The sequence below is a fragment of the Periophthalmus magnuspinnatus genome, chromosome 21, assembly GCF_009829125.3.
Source record: "Periophthalmus magnuspinnatus isolate fPerMag1 chromosome 21, fPerMag1.2.pri, whole genome shotgun sequence".
NCBI lineage: Eukaryota > Metazoa > Chordata > Actinopteri > Gobiiformes > Gobiidae > Periophthalmus > Periophthalmus magnuspinnatus.
Genome location: NC_047146.1, coordinates 3,565,189 through 3,579,812, shown reverse-complemented (window position 1 = coordinate 3,579,812; position 14,624 = coordinate 3,565,189). Strand labels below are relative to the sequence as shown.

General features: G+C 39.9%; 1 protein-coding gene across 1 annotated transcript in view; it reads left to right on the top strand.

The window, feature by feature from the left end:
* Positions 1 to 13,844, top strand: part of LOC117389450 (obscurin-like) — a 71,012-nt gene extending 57,168 nt beyond the window's left edge. The window contains exons 32-38 of the mRNA XM_033987128.2: positions 1,350 to 1,462; positions 2,529 to 2,682; positions 3,583 to 3,744; positions 5,611 to 5,715; positions 7,215 to 7,481; positions 8,712 to 8,981; positions 11,442 to 13,844. Coding sequence (XP_033843019.2) covers positions 1,350 to 1,462; positions 2,529 to 2,682; positions 3,583 to 3,744; positions 5,611 to 5,715; positions 7,215 to 7,481; positions 8,712 to 8,981; positions 11,442 to 11,455 — 1,085 coding nt within the window. The 3' untranslated portion in view covers positions 11,456 to 13,844. The remainder of the gene's footprint in view (positions 1 to 1,349; positions 1,463 to 2,528; positions 2,683 to 3,582; positions 3,745 to 5,610; positions 5,716 to 7,214; positions 7,482 to 8,711; positions 8,982 to 11,441) is intronic.
* Positions 13,845 to 14,624: the final 780 nt, after the last annotated feature.

The following is a 14,624-nucleotide window of genomic DNA, read 5'->3' as shown; positions in this document are numbered from 1 at the left end:
TGGACCGGCCCCGTGGAGGTCAGGGGCCAAGGAGGAACAAACGTCATAAAACAAAACCATCACTATGTTCAATACAACAGATTTTTTATATACACTTAAGGCGTTTGATTTAAATTAAAATAACAAACTAATTATTTATAAAACAGTAAATCAAAGACAGTTTCATTTGGACTAAAGCCTGGAGTTTATATGGTCCCACAGCAAAAGTGCACACGATCAGGTTTAGCGCCACCTGCCTCCTGTGCAGGAGAACACACTTTAAAACACATTAAAACACAAAACACACTTTAAAACACACAGTAAAACACAAAACACACACATTAAAACACACATAAAAAAACACACACATTAAAACACACATTAGTGAGAGAGAGACATGAAAGAAGAGGAGAGAAAGAGAGAGAAAGTGCAGGCACATGCAGAGAGAGTGAGAGAGAGATGAAAGAAGAAGAGGAGAAAGAGAGAGAGAGTGCAGGCACATGCAGAGAGAGTGAGAGAGAGAGACACGGAAGAAGAAGAGGACAGAAAGAGAGAGAGTGCAGGCACATGCAGAGAGAGTGAGAGAGAGATGAAAGAAGAAGAGGAGAAAGAGAGAGAGAGTGCAGGCACATGCAGAGAGAGAGAGAGAGACACGAAAGAAGAAGAGGAGAGAAAGAGAGAGAGTGCAGGCACATGCAGAGAGAGAGTGAGAGAGAGAGACACCAAAGAAGAAGAGGAGAGAAAGAGAGAGAGAGTGAGAGAGAGACACCAAAGAAGAAGAGGAGAGATTCCACTCTGAGCCTCAAAAGCATCGTCCACACGTCTGAATGTTCTGTCCACAGCCAGGTCCTGTCACTCCTCCATCCCTCTCTCCTCCATCCCTCTCTCCGCTCCATTCTCTCTCTCTCTCTCTCCGTTTTGCTCAGTATCTCATTTCACACAGAACATAAACCTAAATTTCACCCTGAGAGTTTTGTTCTAAAAGCAGCAGCTGATCCACAGAGGCCTGTCCGTCAGACGCACTTTTCCATCTGTTTATCGTGTCGTGTTTATCACTCGTTACTGCTGCGGAGTACGAGCGTTAAGTTACCGCGCCTCTCTGTTAAAATAGCCGCGCTCTTATGTGTCACCCTTTATTATTTATAGATGGATATCGCCCCCCGGAGGACAACAGCACGAACTGCGAGTGCGATAAAGACGTGACACGGATGATTTAGGACATTAAGCTTCTCGACTCGCGGTTTGACAGTCTGCGCCGCGTAAAAAAACAGGCGTATTGTTGCCAGCAGGGGGCGCCGGGATCGGGGTGAAATCAGGCGGTTCTCTGGAGTTTATCTTAAGCGTCTTTTTTTTTTCTTTTTTTTCCCCAGAACCTCCGGTGTCGATCTTCAGGAAACTGGAGGATCAGAGGTTTCCCGAAGGAGCCGTGATCTCCGTGGAGTGCGAGCTGTCGAGACACAACGTGGACGTCAAGTGGATGAAGGTGAGACACGGTCAGACCCTCTCCAAGGCACGTGTGTCGAACTCAAGGCCCGGGGGCCAAACGCGGCACGCCACGTCATTTTATGTGGCCGCGAGAAGGTGAATTAAACATTTTTTGACATTGTTTTTTTGCTACGTTCATGAACATTTGAATGATTGGATTATTAATCTACCTGAAAATAGAATGTTTAAAAAGGTCTTTAAGTGGAGTAAACCCAAGTCCTGCTGGGGGCGGAGCTACGGACTGTTTTTGCTGTTTGTCTTCCATAATAATTTGCCGAGCAGCTTCAGCGGAATAAAAGCAAAACTGGAGTCCAATTCTGAAGAGCAGGGGCTGGACGGGATCTCGGTTAAACCCAAGTTTCCAACATAAATTAAAATAAAAGTTACGTTTAAGACCGAATTTAAAAGTAAATCAAGTAAATTTGAGCAGGAATCAAAGATGGTTGATGGAAACGGGGAGGTTTTCTCCAGCCCCTGAAGAAGAAAGACTCTGTGGTTTATGTGAGTTTGGAGAAGTGAAAAGTGAAGCTCTTTTTTTTGTTGTTTTTTTTTTGTCCATTTTCGGATGAATTTATATTATATTATATTATATTTTATAAATGGTTTATTTGATGAAACGTTCTCCCAAAGCCCTGATATGTTCTGGTGTAATGACGACAACGAGATGAGACGGATGTTTCATTCTAATGTTTATAAATCGGCTTCTTTTCTCTGTAAAACCTGGAAGAAACGGCAGATGAGTTTGTTTAAATGAGTCTGTTGTTTTTTGCAACTGGCCCATTGTATTTGACTGTATTTTGTTATTAGTGTCTTTTAAACGCATTAAAGACCTCGGCATTTTTTGTTTGCAAGACAATAATAAAATAAATCAAATAAAAAAAAAAAAAAAAAACATGTTTGACTTTTCCAGAGCAGTGGGCGGGGCTAGGGGGCGGTACAGGATCAGTGGGCGGGGCTAGGGGGCAGTACAGGATCACTCTAAATACGACTCAGAGTAAAGTAACTCAGAGGAAACGCTGTTCTGACCTGATTTAAAGTCTTTTCCACTCGCTCTGTCCCGTCAGAACGGAGCTGAGGTGAGGCCCAGTAAAGAGCTGAGGATCTACGCTATGGGCCGGAAGAGGTTCCTCCAGGTCATGAAGTGTCGAGTGAGCGACTCTGGAGTTTACACCTGCGACGCCGGAGACGCCAGCACCTCCTGCAGCGTGGAGGTCTATGGTAAATATACACACGGAAAACACACAAGATATTAGAACAGAATATAACCTGAGACCCGAGCGCCTGCAGGACTTTATCTGTGAAAAGTATTAAGAGCTTCAACACATTTAGTGTAAAAAACAAAATGAGAAACAATTGTGCCTCTAGGAACAATGTGTCTCATTTGTGCTGCAGGAAGAAAGGAAATAATTAAAATAAAATATACAATACAATACAATAAAAAAATAAAAATATAATAAAAAATAAAATTTAAAATAAAATTTAAAATTTAAAAATTGTAATGTAATAAAAAAATAAATAAATAGAATATAAAATATAAATAAAAATAAATAAAATAAATAAATACATTATAAAAAATGTAATAAAAAAAACATAAAATAAAAAATAAATAAATAAAAATAAATACATAAATAAAATAAAAAATATACGAAAATACCATAAAAAAACAAAATAAATAATAATAATACAAATATATATATACATAAATAAATAAAAAATAAAATAAAAACACATCCAAAAACACTGTGTAAAGAAGAATCTTGAATCACAGACAGTTTAGGAAAATAAAAACACAGGAGAAGAGGGAGAGAGGGCGAAGAGACGGAGAAGAGCAACAGAGACAGAGCGAGGGAAAGACAGAGGTGGGGAGGAGAAGAGGGAGAGAGGGAGGAGGGGAGGAGAAGAGGGGGAGACGGAGGAGGGGAGAAGAGGGAGAGACGGAGGAGGGGAGGAGAAGAGGGGGAGAGGGGGAAAGAGATGGACGAGGGTGCAACTTATACTCAGGTAAATACAGTATATTACTTTTATCCGTCTCCACCTGTATTAAATATTATGGGTCTATAGAATATCAAAATACACACATCTGTGACCTCTGACCTCTGACCCTGTTTCCTGTTTCAGAGCGAGAGTTGGTGATTCTTCAGGAGCTGGAGGATCTGGAGATCGAAGAAGATCAGAACGCCGTGTTTATGTGCGAAGTGTCTGTGGAGGATGTGCAAGGAGAATGGTACAAGAAAGGAGAGAAGATCGAGAACACGAGCACGATCAAAACACGACAGGAAGGTAAGAAAGAAGAGAGGAGGAGAGGAGGAGAGGAAAGAGAGGGAGGAGAGAGGGAGGAGAGGAAAGAGAGGGAGGAGAGAGGGAGGAGAGGAAAGAGAGGGAGGAGAGGAAAGAGAGGGAGGAGAGAAGATCGAGAACACGAGCACGATCAAAACACGACAGGAAGGTAAGAAAGAAGAGAGGGAAGAGAGAGGGAGGAGAGGAAAGAGAGGGAGGAGAGAAGATCGAGAACACGAGCACGATCAAAACACGACAGGAAGGTAAGAAAGAAGAGAGGAAAGAGAGGAGGAGAGGAAAGAGAGGGAGGAGAGAAGATCGAGAACACGAGCACGATCAAAACACGACAAGAAGGTAAGAAAGAAGAGAGGGAAGAGAGGAGGAGAGGAAAGAGGGAGGAGAGAAGATCGAGAACACGAGCACGATCAAAACACGACAAGAAGGTAAGAAAGAAGAGAGGGAAGAGAGAGGGAGGAGAGGAAAGAGAGGGAGGAGAGAAGATCCAGAACACGAGCACGAACAAAACACGACAAGAAGGTAAGAAAGAAGAGAGGAAAGAGAGAGGGAGGAGAGGAAAGAGAGGGAGGAGAGAAGATCCAGAACACGAGCACGAACAAAACACGACAAGAAGGTAAGAAAGAAGAGAGGAAAGAGAGAGGGAGGAGAGGAAAGAGAGGGAGGAGAGAAGATCCAGAACACGAGCACGAACAAAACACGACAAGAAGGTAAGAAAGAAGAGAGGGAAGAGAGGAGGAGAGGAAAGAGAGGGAGGAGAAAAGATCCAGAACACGAGCACGAACAAAACACGACAAGAAGGTAAGAAAGAAGAGAGGGAAGAGAGAGGGAGGAGAGGAAAGAGAGGGAGGAGAGAAGATCGAGAACACGAGCACGATCAAAACACGACAGGAAGGTAAGAAAGAAGAGAGGAAAGAGAGGAGGAGAGGAAAGAGAGGGAGGAGAGAAGATCGAGAACACGAGCACGATCAAAACACGACAAGAAGGTAAGAAAGAAGAGAGGGAAGAGAGGAGGAGAGGAAAGAGGGAGGAGAGAAGATCGAGAACACGAGCACGATCAAAACACGACAAGAAGGTAAGAAAGAAGAGAGGGAAGAGAGAGGGAGGAGAGGAAAGAGAGGGAGGAGAGAAGATCCAGAACACGAGCACGAACAAAACACGACAAGAAGGTAAGAAAGAAGAGAGGAAAGAGAGAGGGAGGAGAGGAAAGAGAGGGAGGAGAGAAGATCCAGAACACGAGCACGAACAAAACACGACAAGAAGGTAAGAAAGAAGAGAGGAAAGAGAGAGGGAGGAGAGGAAAGAGAGGGAGGAGAGAAGATCCAGAACACGAGCACGATCAAAACACGACAAGAAGGTAAGAAAGAAGAGAGGGAAGAGAGAGGGAGGAGAGGAAAGAGAGGGAGGAGAGAGGATCCAGAACACGAGCACGAACAAAACACGACAAGAAGGTAAGAAAGAAGAGAGGGAAGAGAGAGGGAGGAGAGGAAAGAGAGGGAGGAGAGAGGATCCAGAACACGAGCACGAACAAAACACGACAAGAAGGTAAGAAAGAAGAGAGGGAAGAGAGGAGGAGAGGAAAGAGAGGGAGGAGAAAAGATCCAGAACACGAGCACGAACAAAACACGACAAGAAGGTAAGAAAGAAGAGAGGGAAGAGAGAGGGAGGAGAGAGGATCGAGAACACGAGCACGATCAAAACACGACAAGAAGGTAAGAAATAAGAGAGAGATGAAGGAGAGAGGGAGGAGAGGAAAAAGAGGGAGGAGAGAGGGAGGAGAGAGAGGAGGGGATGTTCATAGGAAACACCTAAACGTTGAAGTACAAACTTCGCCCGTATCTGTGTTTGTTTCAGGCACTAAACACTTCCTGCTCATGTGTAACGTTCGACCGGAGGATTCTGGAGAGATCAAGTTTGTGGCTCGACACGTAGAGTCCGTGGCCTTTCTGGACGTGGAAGGTACGTCCAGACGATGACCGTGAAAGACGAAACTTAAATCTGTACTGGCGGCTTATTGTTCTCTTTGTTCCTGTTTGCTTTGGGTCTGGGGCGACTGAGGGGGTTACACAGACGCATAAATCTAAATGTTCCTGTGTCAGATGCCCTCCCTGTGTGTCCATGGGTCTTATTCTGTGTAAAAAAACGTGCTAACCCTTTAACTTTAGACGTCTTCAAACATTTTCTGTCCTCGCGTCGCGCTCGAAATGCCCCCTAACTCGGGCAATAAGCAAATAAATCTGCTTTTCTAAGTCGTATATTGTCATTTTTAGCCGTTGTATTTTCTTTTTTATGATACTGATGCCCTCCAAAACATAAAAAATGAAGAAAAACAAGCAAACAACACGAAAGCACATACGTTAAATTTAAATACTACACAGTTTCATCTTATTTTCTCTCCCTGGTGAAAACAATAATACAAAAACAGTATGGATTATTTTTGGATTTAAGTTTATGGAGTATAAATCAATAGTAAAAACACTTCCGGTTAAACATGTACATATTTACAACAATAAAACAGTGAATCTTTAGTGCGAGTTGTATTTATAGATGACCAAACTGTTATTTACAGTGAACACAGATAATTAATAAAAGTGAAAGTGCAATACAATAAAATACAGTGTTAAAATGAGACGCCCATGGATACAAACACTTTGGGTCGAGTTCCGCAGGACAGTAGAAAGTTTACTTAAGGTGAAAGTAACATTACAGTTTTTGACTTTTTTTTTGGTCATTTTGATAATCAGTTTCAGCGAACAAATGAATACTTATTTATATATATATATTTATATCAGCTGCTGAAAAGGCAATAACAAGATGTTGGCTTGTTAAATACAAAAAAAAAAATAGAAAAAATAAATAAAATGTAAAAAATAAATAAAAATACAACAATTTTTTAAATAAAAAATAAAATAAAAATGTAATAAAAATAAATAGAAAGTAAATAAAAATAAATAGAAATTAAATAAAAATAAATAAATAAAATTAAATTATATGAAAATACAGTAAAAAACAAAATAAAATAAGAAATAAAAAATATATATCAATAAAAATAAAATAAATTAAATTAAATTAGATTAAAAAGTAAAATAAAAATAAATAAATATGCTAAACTCTTAGAAATATTCAAAAATTTACATATTCTTGTTGCTGTTCTTCTAAAAATTATATATTATATGTTATATTGTATATTGTGTATTGTCATTTTTAGCCGTTGTATTTTCTTTTTTATGATACTGATGCCCTCCAAAACATAAAAAATGAAGAAAAACAAGCAAACAACACGAAAGCACATACGTTAAATTTAAATACTACACACAGTAGTATTTACTGTATTAGTATTTTAAACAAACCCATTCTAAGCTCGCCCTAAGTGCTTGAGTAGAACCCCTCTGTGCAAAACACTGATTTAACCCACAGAAACCTATAAAATCGGTCCAAACTGTGTTTCCCTCGCTCAGAGCTGCCCGTGAGCATCGTGAAGCCTCTGCAGGACCAGACGGTGGTGGAGAGGACCCGGGTTCTGATGGACTGCACCGTGTCAAACCCGCGCTGCTCCTGTCGCTGGTACCGGGGCTGCAGCGTGATCCTCCCCTCCGAACGCTTCGAGATCTGCAGCGAGGGGTGCATCAGGAAGCTCATCATACAGCAGGTGGCGCTAGAGGACGAGGGGACGTACAGCGTGCAGGTGGGAGAGCACAGCTGCTCCGCCAAGCTCACCGTGGAGGGTAAGGACGCCATAACATAAACACGGCTGAATTTAATGCTAACTCCAGTGTTTTATTTAGTATAATGTGCCTCTTTTTAATCCCTGATCAAGTTACGTTCTAAAAAAACCCACAATAGTCGAAATCTGTGAAGTATCAGCTTTATTTTTGACAATGATTCTATGTGTTTTTGTCTGTAAAACCCCTCACCACACACTTTATACACTTTTGTCACACAGGCGTTAACATTTTCTCACATTTCTCTCTCGTTTAAACTCTCTCAAAGTTCAAACCTTTGTAGATTTTAAAAAATAAGTGCAGTTTTATCGAACGAAACCAAAGATCAAGACCTATTTTCAGGCTCAAACATTTGATTGAGAAATAAAAATAGAAAATGTACTGTAAATAAAAAATAATAGCGATTAAACAGGAGACACGGCACAGAGGAGACTGATGGACAATGGTCTACAGTCCAACAGCCAATCAGGACGCAGAACGCCTCATCCTGACACAACTGCAGAGGTTCACCACGACTCACCACTAGAGGGCGGAGTCTCACAGGTCACAAACAGCTGAGGACCTGCAGTTTATAAGAGACACAGAGGCTTAAAATGTGAACTTAAGAAATGTTAATGGCTTTTTTTAATAACTATTCCAAGGTTTAGATCTTAAAAATACAGTTTCACGACAATTTGCTATTTTTTTTATTAATTTGTTGATTACTCTACTCGATTCGTAATTCGTTTGAACCTCATGAAGCCGACCAAGGGCTTTTCAATTAACAAAACCTGCAGAGCTTCTTATCCCAGTTAAAATTCCAAAATACTAAATGTTTCCAAAATACAATACTTTTCATGCTCTTTTCTTTCATCTAAAATTGTAACGTGCTCATTGTCTCAGTAATGAGTGAATAATGTTTAATGTAACTGGTTTATGTCAGTGTTTTACTCATTTTTACTCGTATAAACATTTAAAGGTCCTATAATTACACAAAATGAACTTCTCCTGAGCTTTAAGTCGCGTTTTAAAGCTGCGTCCTCCTCAGAAACAGACCTGGAGTTGTGTTTTGTTTCATTCACACACGTTTGAGTAACACTTTATTATTATTATTTACATCTCCAAAGCTCAAAAATGCTGTTGTCCTGCAGTGGAAGTTGGACGTTTTGAAGTTAACATCTCCGTTTTAGCTTCAGTTCAGCAGAGATCGGGAATTCCATGGCTGAAATAATCCCCGTTTTCTCCCGTCTCCAGCCCAGTCCGTGTCCCTGGTCCGTGAGCTCTCGGACGTCCAGGTCCTGTCGTCAGAGGAGGCCTGTTTCGAAGTGGAAGTGTCCGTCCCGGTCCAGAAGGCTCCCGTCTGGACTCTGAACGGAGAGGTGCTCCAGCCCAGCTCCCGGATCCTCGTGGAGAAGATGGGAACGCTGCACAGACTGACCTTCAGAGCGACGTCGGAGGAGACGAGCGGAGACGTGGAGTTTATTGTCGGGAAAACCAGGAGCAGGGCCAGGCTGACCGTCATCTGTGAGTGTGGATGCTGAGCGCTGACGTTGACACTTTGCAGCTGATGTCATTGATGTTCCGTAGGGGTGTGATGCTAACTGGAGGCATGTCGCGTCTGGGGCTCGTTAGACTTTAACCGGAGCTTTACTTTACCACAATCTGACCTGAAAAAACGGACGGATTCAGCTGGAATTACAACACATGAGCTAATTTCTGCTGTTTTAATAAATATCTCTCAAATAATGTAACAGTCAAGCTAGCTAGCATTAGCCAAACGTTTTTTTTAGTTAGCCGCTCTCACCTTTTTGTTCAAAATCAAACTCCTAAAACACCTTGATCCATGTGTTGTTTAAACCCATTTTGTATTTTTTCATGCGTCTTCAAGAAAAAAAACGTATCAGCCTGTGTTTGCTAATACGTCACCACGCTAACCGCTGATCATTCTGCCCTACACCTACATGCAGAACACCCCCAGTGTGATGTCACTGCAAAGGTGGACCTCCGGAACTCGGCATTCCGTGACGAGACGTTGAGATTCCAACTTATTTGCATTCACGTGCTTTTATCTCGGAAAGTCGGGATTTTGATGTCACCAAATAAAGCGTTTAATCTGGCTAATCCAGTGCGATTTATTGTTGTTACCTTCGCAAAAGCTTTAAGTGAATGTTTTTATTTTACTTTAGCTAACATGCGTAAACGTGGCATCTGCAGTTATTTAAACAGTAGCGTTGGACCTCGTGTAAATCTGTTCCTCGTACGATACAGACGACACAGTGAACTCTTAAATATAACGAAAAGAGCGCCAGTGTTTCAGAAAAATTAAAAAAATCATCTGCATTTCGTCGGTTTCCACACAGCAGAGACGTCAGACGTGGAAGTCGAGCGGCTCGTTTGTTGTTTTGTTGTTGTTTTTCCAACTTGTGCTGCGTTCATGGCCATTTTTTTAATACATTTTCCCGAGGACCACGTGCAGCATATGTTTATCTGTTACCATGGTGACACAAAGCACACATTAGCAAACACAGGCTAACACCGTTTTTAGATTTATTTATTTAGATTGTCTGGAAACTCAGTAAAAAATACAAAACGACACATTTTCAGGAGCTCGTGGTCAATCCGGGCGTTCATGGTCCTGTTTAGAAGTTTGATTTTCAATAAAAAGATGAGAGCGACTCGCAGAAAAACTGTTGGCTAATGCTAGCTAGCTTGTGACGGTTGTGTTTTTGAGAGAGACATGTTTAACAGCACAAAATCAGCTCACTTATTGTTCCAGCTGAGTCAGTTCTTTGTGATCAGATTGTGTTAAAGTCAATTTCAGTCTAAACTTGAGTAACTTAACAGAGCTTCAGACAGAGCAGGGCCTCGAGTTAGCTTCAGCTCAGTACTGTTACACTGGCATTTGCAGCGACTAATAACTGTAGGTAGAGCACATTTATAATAATATGACACAAAATAAAACAGGAGCAGAAATGTAAACGATTAAAAGGCCTTAAATGTTAAATGTTGTATCGAGGCTGCGCTCGTCTGATCCACTAGAGGGCGGCAGCAGATCAGCTCTGCCTCCGTCGTCTTCTTCTAAAGAAACACTTCTCCTTTTTATCTGATAGTTCCTCATTAAACTGGGACAAACTTTTATTAAAACGTAAAATATAATAAAACAGGAAAATGAAGGTGTAGATTATTTCAGTCAGTGATGTTTTTAAATGTTTGTTGGGACATTAGCATTAGCATTAGCATTTTTTGTGATCAAATTTTTATTTTTAGTATTGATTTTAACAGCAGCTACACAGATTACAGATTAGAATAGAAAAAATAATTAGTAATAATAAATACACAATAAAGACAAAATAAACATAATAATAATAATAATAATAATAATAATAATAATAATAACAAATAATATAAAAAGTAAAATAATATAAAAAGTAAAATAATGAAAATAATCCCATTCAGGTTTGAATTCCTTCCATATTTTACATCTTCATTCTGTATTTTATATAAAAAGGAACTGAGCCAACACATATTGTTGATCTTTAAAGTTCTTTTCATGTGTTTAAGACTCTGTGGTCCAGACAATGATTTATTTATATTTATATCAGAATCAGAATCTGTTTATTGTCAAAATTCACAAACAGGATCTGATAAAGTGACAGGTGTTATAGACGGACAGGTGTCGTGTTCATGAGTCTGACAGCAGGTGCAGAAACTCTTGTGTTTTATATTTAACTGTTGCAGCCTTAAACACAATAGTGCATCTTTTGATTGGTCCTCAAAATGGCTCCACGTAACAGGAAGTTATTAGAATTTCAAAGCAGAGGCGCATGATTGACAGGTCAGATCTGCCCCCGCTCCAGTTCATGTCCTTCTCTTTTACACCTGTCGTTTTTTATGGTCAATTTCTCCGTGTAAATGTCGTATTTCAGTTACTCAACCGTAACACAAAGACGTCAGCACTAAATCTGAGCTTTATTTTTTTTACAGCTGACCCCGAGTGACGCCTGTCCGCTCCTCGTCAGCGCTGACCCAGGAACCTGGCGAGATCCGAGTCCAAGATCCGGTCCCGGGTCCAGATCTAAACCCTGGTCCAGAGCCAAGATCATAAAACTTCCTGTCAGCGTCTACTTAGCGCTGACCGTCTCATTACATGACATTACGTCGACGTTCATTTCCTCCAGCGCGTGTGACATGTTTTCACGTTTTTTTATCATTTGGACGTGGTTTTGTGCTAAATATTTCTTAGTTTTACATCGGTTAAGTGTCAGTTTGCAGAAAAATAAGTCGAGAATAAGAAAAACTAAGAAAAATATAGGAGGTAGCGCTGCGTTTTGAAACAGAATCCCTCTATTTATGTCGTCAACATCAAACGTTACGCAACAAAAAAACAAAGTCGCCGCTTCTTCAGTTTTGGTCACTGCTGGACACTGCCTTATATCTGTCTGAAGGGAGGGGCTAACGACTCTGAAACTGTAAACCGCCGTCGTCTCCGGTTTCAGCCTTTAATGGCCCTACTCAACCTTCAAGAAAAAGACAGGAAATGGTTTGAGACGGGAGGTAAAGAGCATGTTTTTGTTAGGAAAGACGCTCCTTCCTTAAACAGACATAACCTCTCGCAGATTTATAATTCCATCCTCAGACCCAAAGCGAACAAATGAGACAAAGAGAACACTAGTAGGGCCATTAAAGGTCGAATGGATCCAATTTTACAGATTTGACTTCGTCTTTTGCGATGGATCAGACCTGGACGACTGAGGGATTACACACACACACACACACACCAAACATTACATCCAAAACGCAAAACAATTTAGATACAACGAAGGCGTTTTTCTGACAGTTTAAACCTTCATAAAAAAAGTCTCGTCATTTATTTTTATTGTTCTAATCTAAGTCTAAACTATTGTGATGGGAAGAATACTTTGAAAAATGTATTTAGTTACAAAATACTGTATACCTGCATTAAAATGTATTTTGTAACGAATTCTGATACATGGGCCAAGCAGAGTACTGTACTCTGAATACTCTGAATACTCTGAATACTCTGAATACTCTGAATACTCTAAATACTTTAACGCCATTTTTATAGAGTAAACACACGAGCTATAGTTACAAACAGCTTTATTTTTGGATTAGTTTATGTCTAATTAGAGAAGAATCACACACACACACACACAGGCACACACATATACACACACACACACACACACTACAAGAGCTCTGTCTGTGTGTGTTTTCTTGTTCTCTCATTAATCCCGCGCAGTTCAAAGCCAAAATTACATAATAAAGTCGTGTCATGGACTCCTTAAATTTTAGGAAACTTCCTTCTGAAAATACAACAAAATGCTCCAGAATACAGTTACTCATAATTAGTACTTTTGTATACGTATTTTTGGTACATGTATTCATAACAAAAGACGAAATTTAAACATCAACTGCACAAACCTTTTCGCTGTCTCCAGTTTCAGCCTTCACGACCCTATTCGACCTTTAATGGCCCTCCTATTGTTCTCTTTTGTTCCTTTTGTTTGCTTTGGGTCTGAAGATAAAGTTATAGATCAAATATATATATGTGTGCGTGTATTCGGTTACTTCCAAACGCTGCGTATACCCGTGTCCAACCAGGAAGTAAAATGATAAACTTAATCAAAATGTAAAAAAAACGAACAAACTAGGTCATATTTTTTAGTAAAATCGATAAATCTATAATGACGTTAGCGATGTTTTTGTGAAATTAGCAGTTCTAACCCGTCACGTGCACTTTAACCCAGATCTGAACTTTAAACCACGTCGATCTAATAATAAACGACCTGATTTTGCGGCAGGTCCCCACAGTGCGAGTGTGTACAGTGTTTGGTCCCCACAATGTGACAAATACCCGCCCACACCCAAGTCTCAAGTCCAGGCCTGAAACCAGATCCAAATATAGACCCTGGTCCAGGATCCAGATCTACAACGAAGACCTCGAAGACCCCGAGACAGACCTGGACCAGAACTAGGTCTAGGTTCACACTTGGACTTATTTGGTCTCGGTTTGAGCCCAGTTTAGTCCTGATGTCGACTTTGGTTTGGTCCTGGTTTAGTCTCGGTCCAGTCCGGGTTCAGTTTCAGCTTTAGCCACACGTTTTCGCGCTAATGGCAGATCATATCAAACACAGATGGGGGTAGATTAAATTAATATACTGGATTTTCCGGACTATACGTCGCTCTGGAGTATAAGTCGCACCAACGAAAAAAAGCATAATAATGAAGAAAAAAACATATATAAGTCGCAAAAGTCAAAATAAATGCATAGTAATAAAGAAAAAAATAATTAAATAAATAAATAAATAAAAAACAAACAAAAAAAACACATATATAAGTTTTTCTGGAGTATAAGTCACACCAGCCAAAAAAAAAAAAGCATAATACTGAAAAATAAATAAATAAATTTAAAAAAACTAAAAAAAAAAAAAAAACGCTCTGGAGTATAAGTCGCATTTTTTGTGGAAATTTATTTTACAAAATCCGAGCCCAAGAACAAACATTTTATCTTTAAAGACAAGTTATAATAATAATAATAAAATGTAGAACAACAGTATTTATTAACAGTATCTATTATTTTTTGCAAGATTCAGCTAAAACATAGAGATAAAATTGGACAGGAAGTAGTGACACTAACAGGAAGTAGTGACCAAGAACAGACATTTTCTCTTTAAAGTCAAGTTCTAATAATAATAATAAAATGTGGACCAACAGGCTGAATATCAGTACATCACGCTAACGCTAATGCTAACGCTAACGTAACACATTTATATTTATTCAGCTCCATGAAGCACAGACAGAACTGAACACGTGTCTGGTTTGTTAACGTAAGATATTAACAGTTAATCAGATAAATAAAGCAGAAAAAACAACAAGTTTACTCTGGATCTCACTCCAAATCAATAAATCCACTGAATTCTTCATCCTCGGTGTCGATTCTGAACAAATCCACCAACTCCAGAGGAAGATGAAGCGTCTGGAAGTACATGTCCGTCAAACTGGTAAAAAACAAAAGTCTAGAGCGCCCTCGTGTGGTCGTCACTGTGACAATAACAAACACGTGGAATTATATATTTTAATCATTTCACATATGAGTCGCGCCCCCCGGAACAAAAGTGAAACTTATAGTCCGGAAAATTCAGTCGT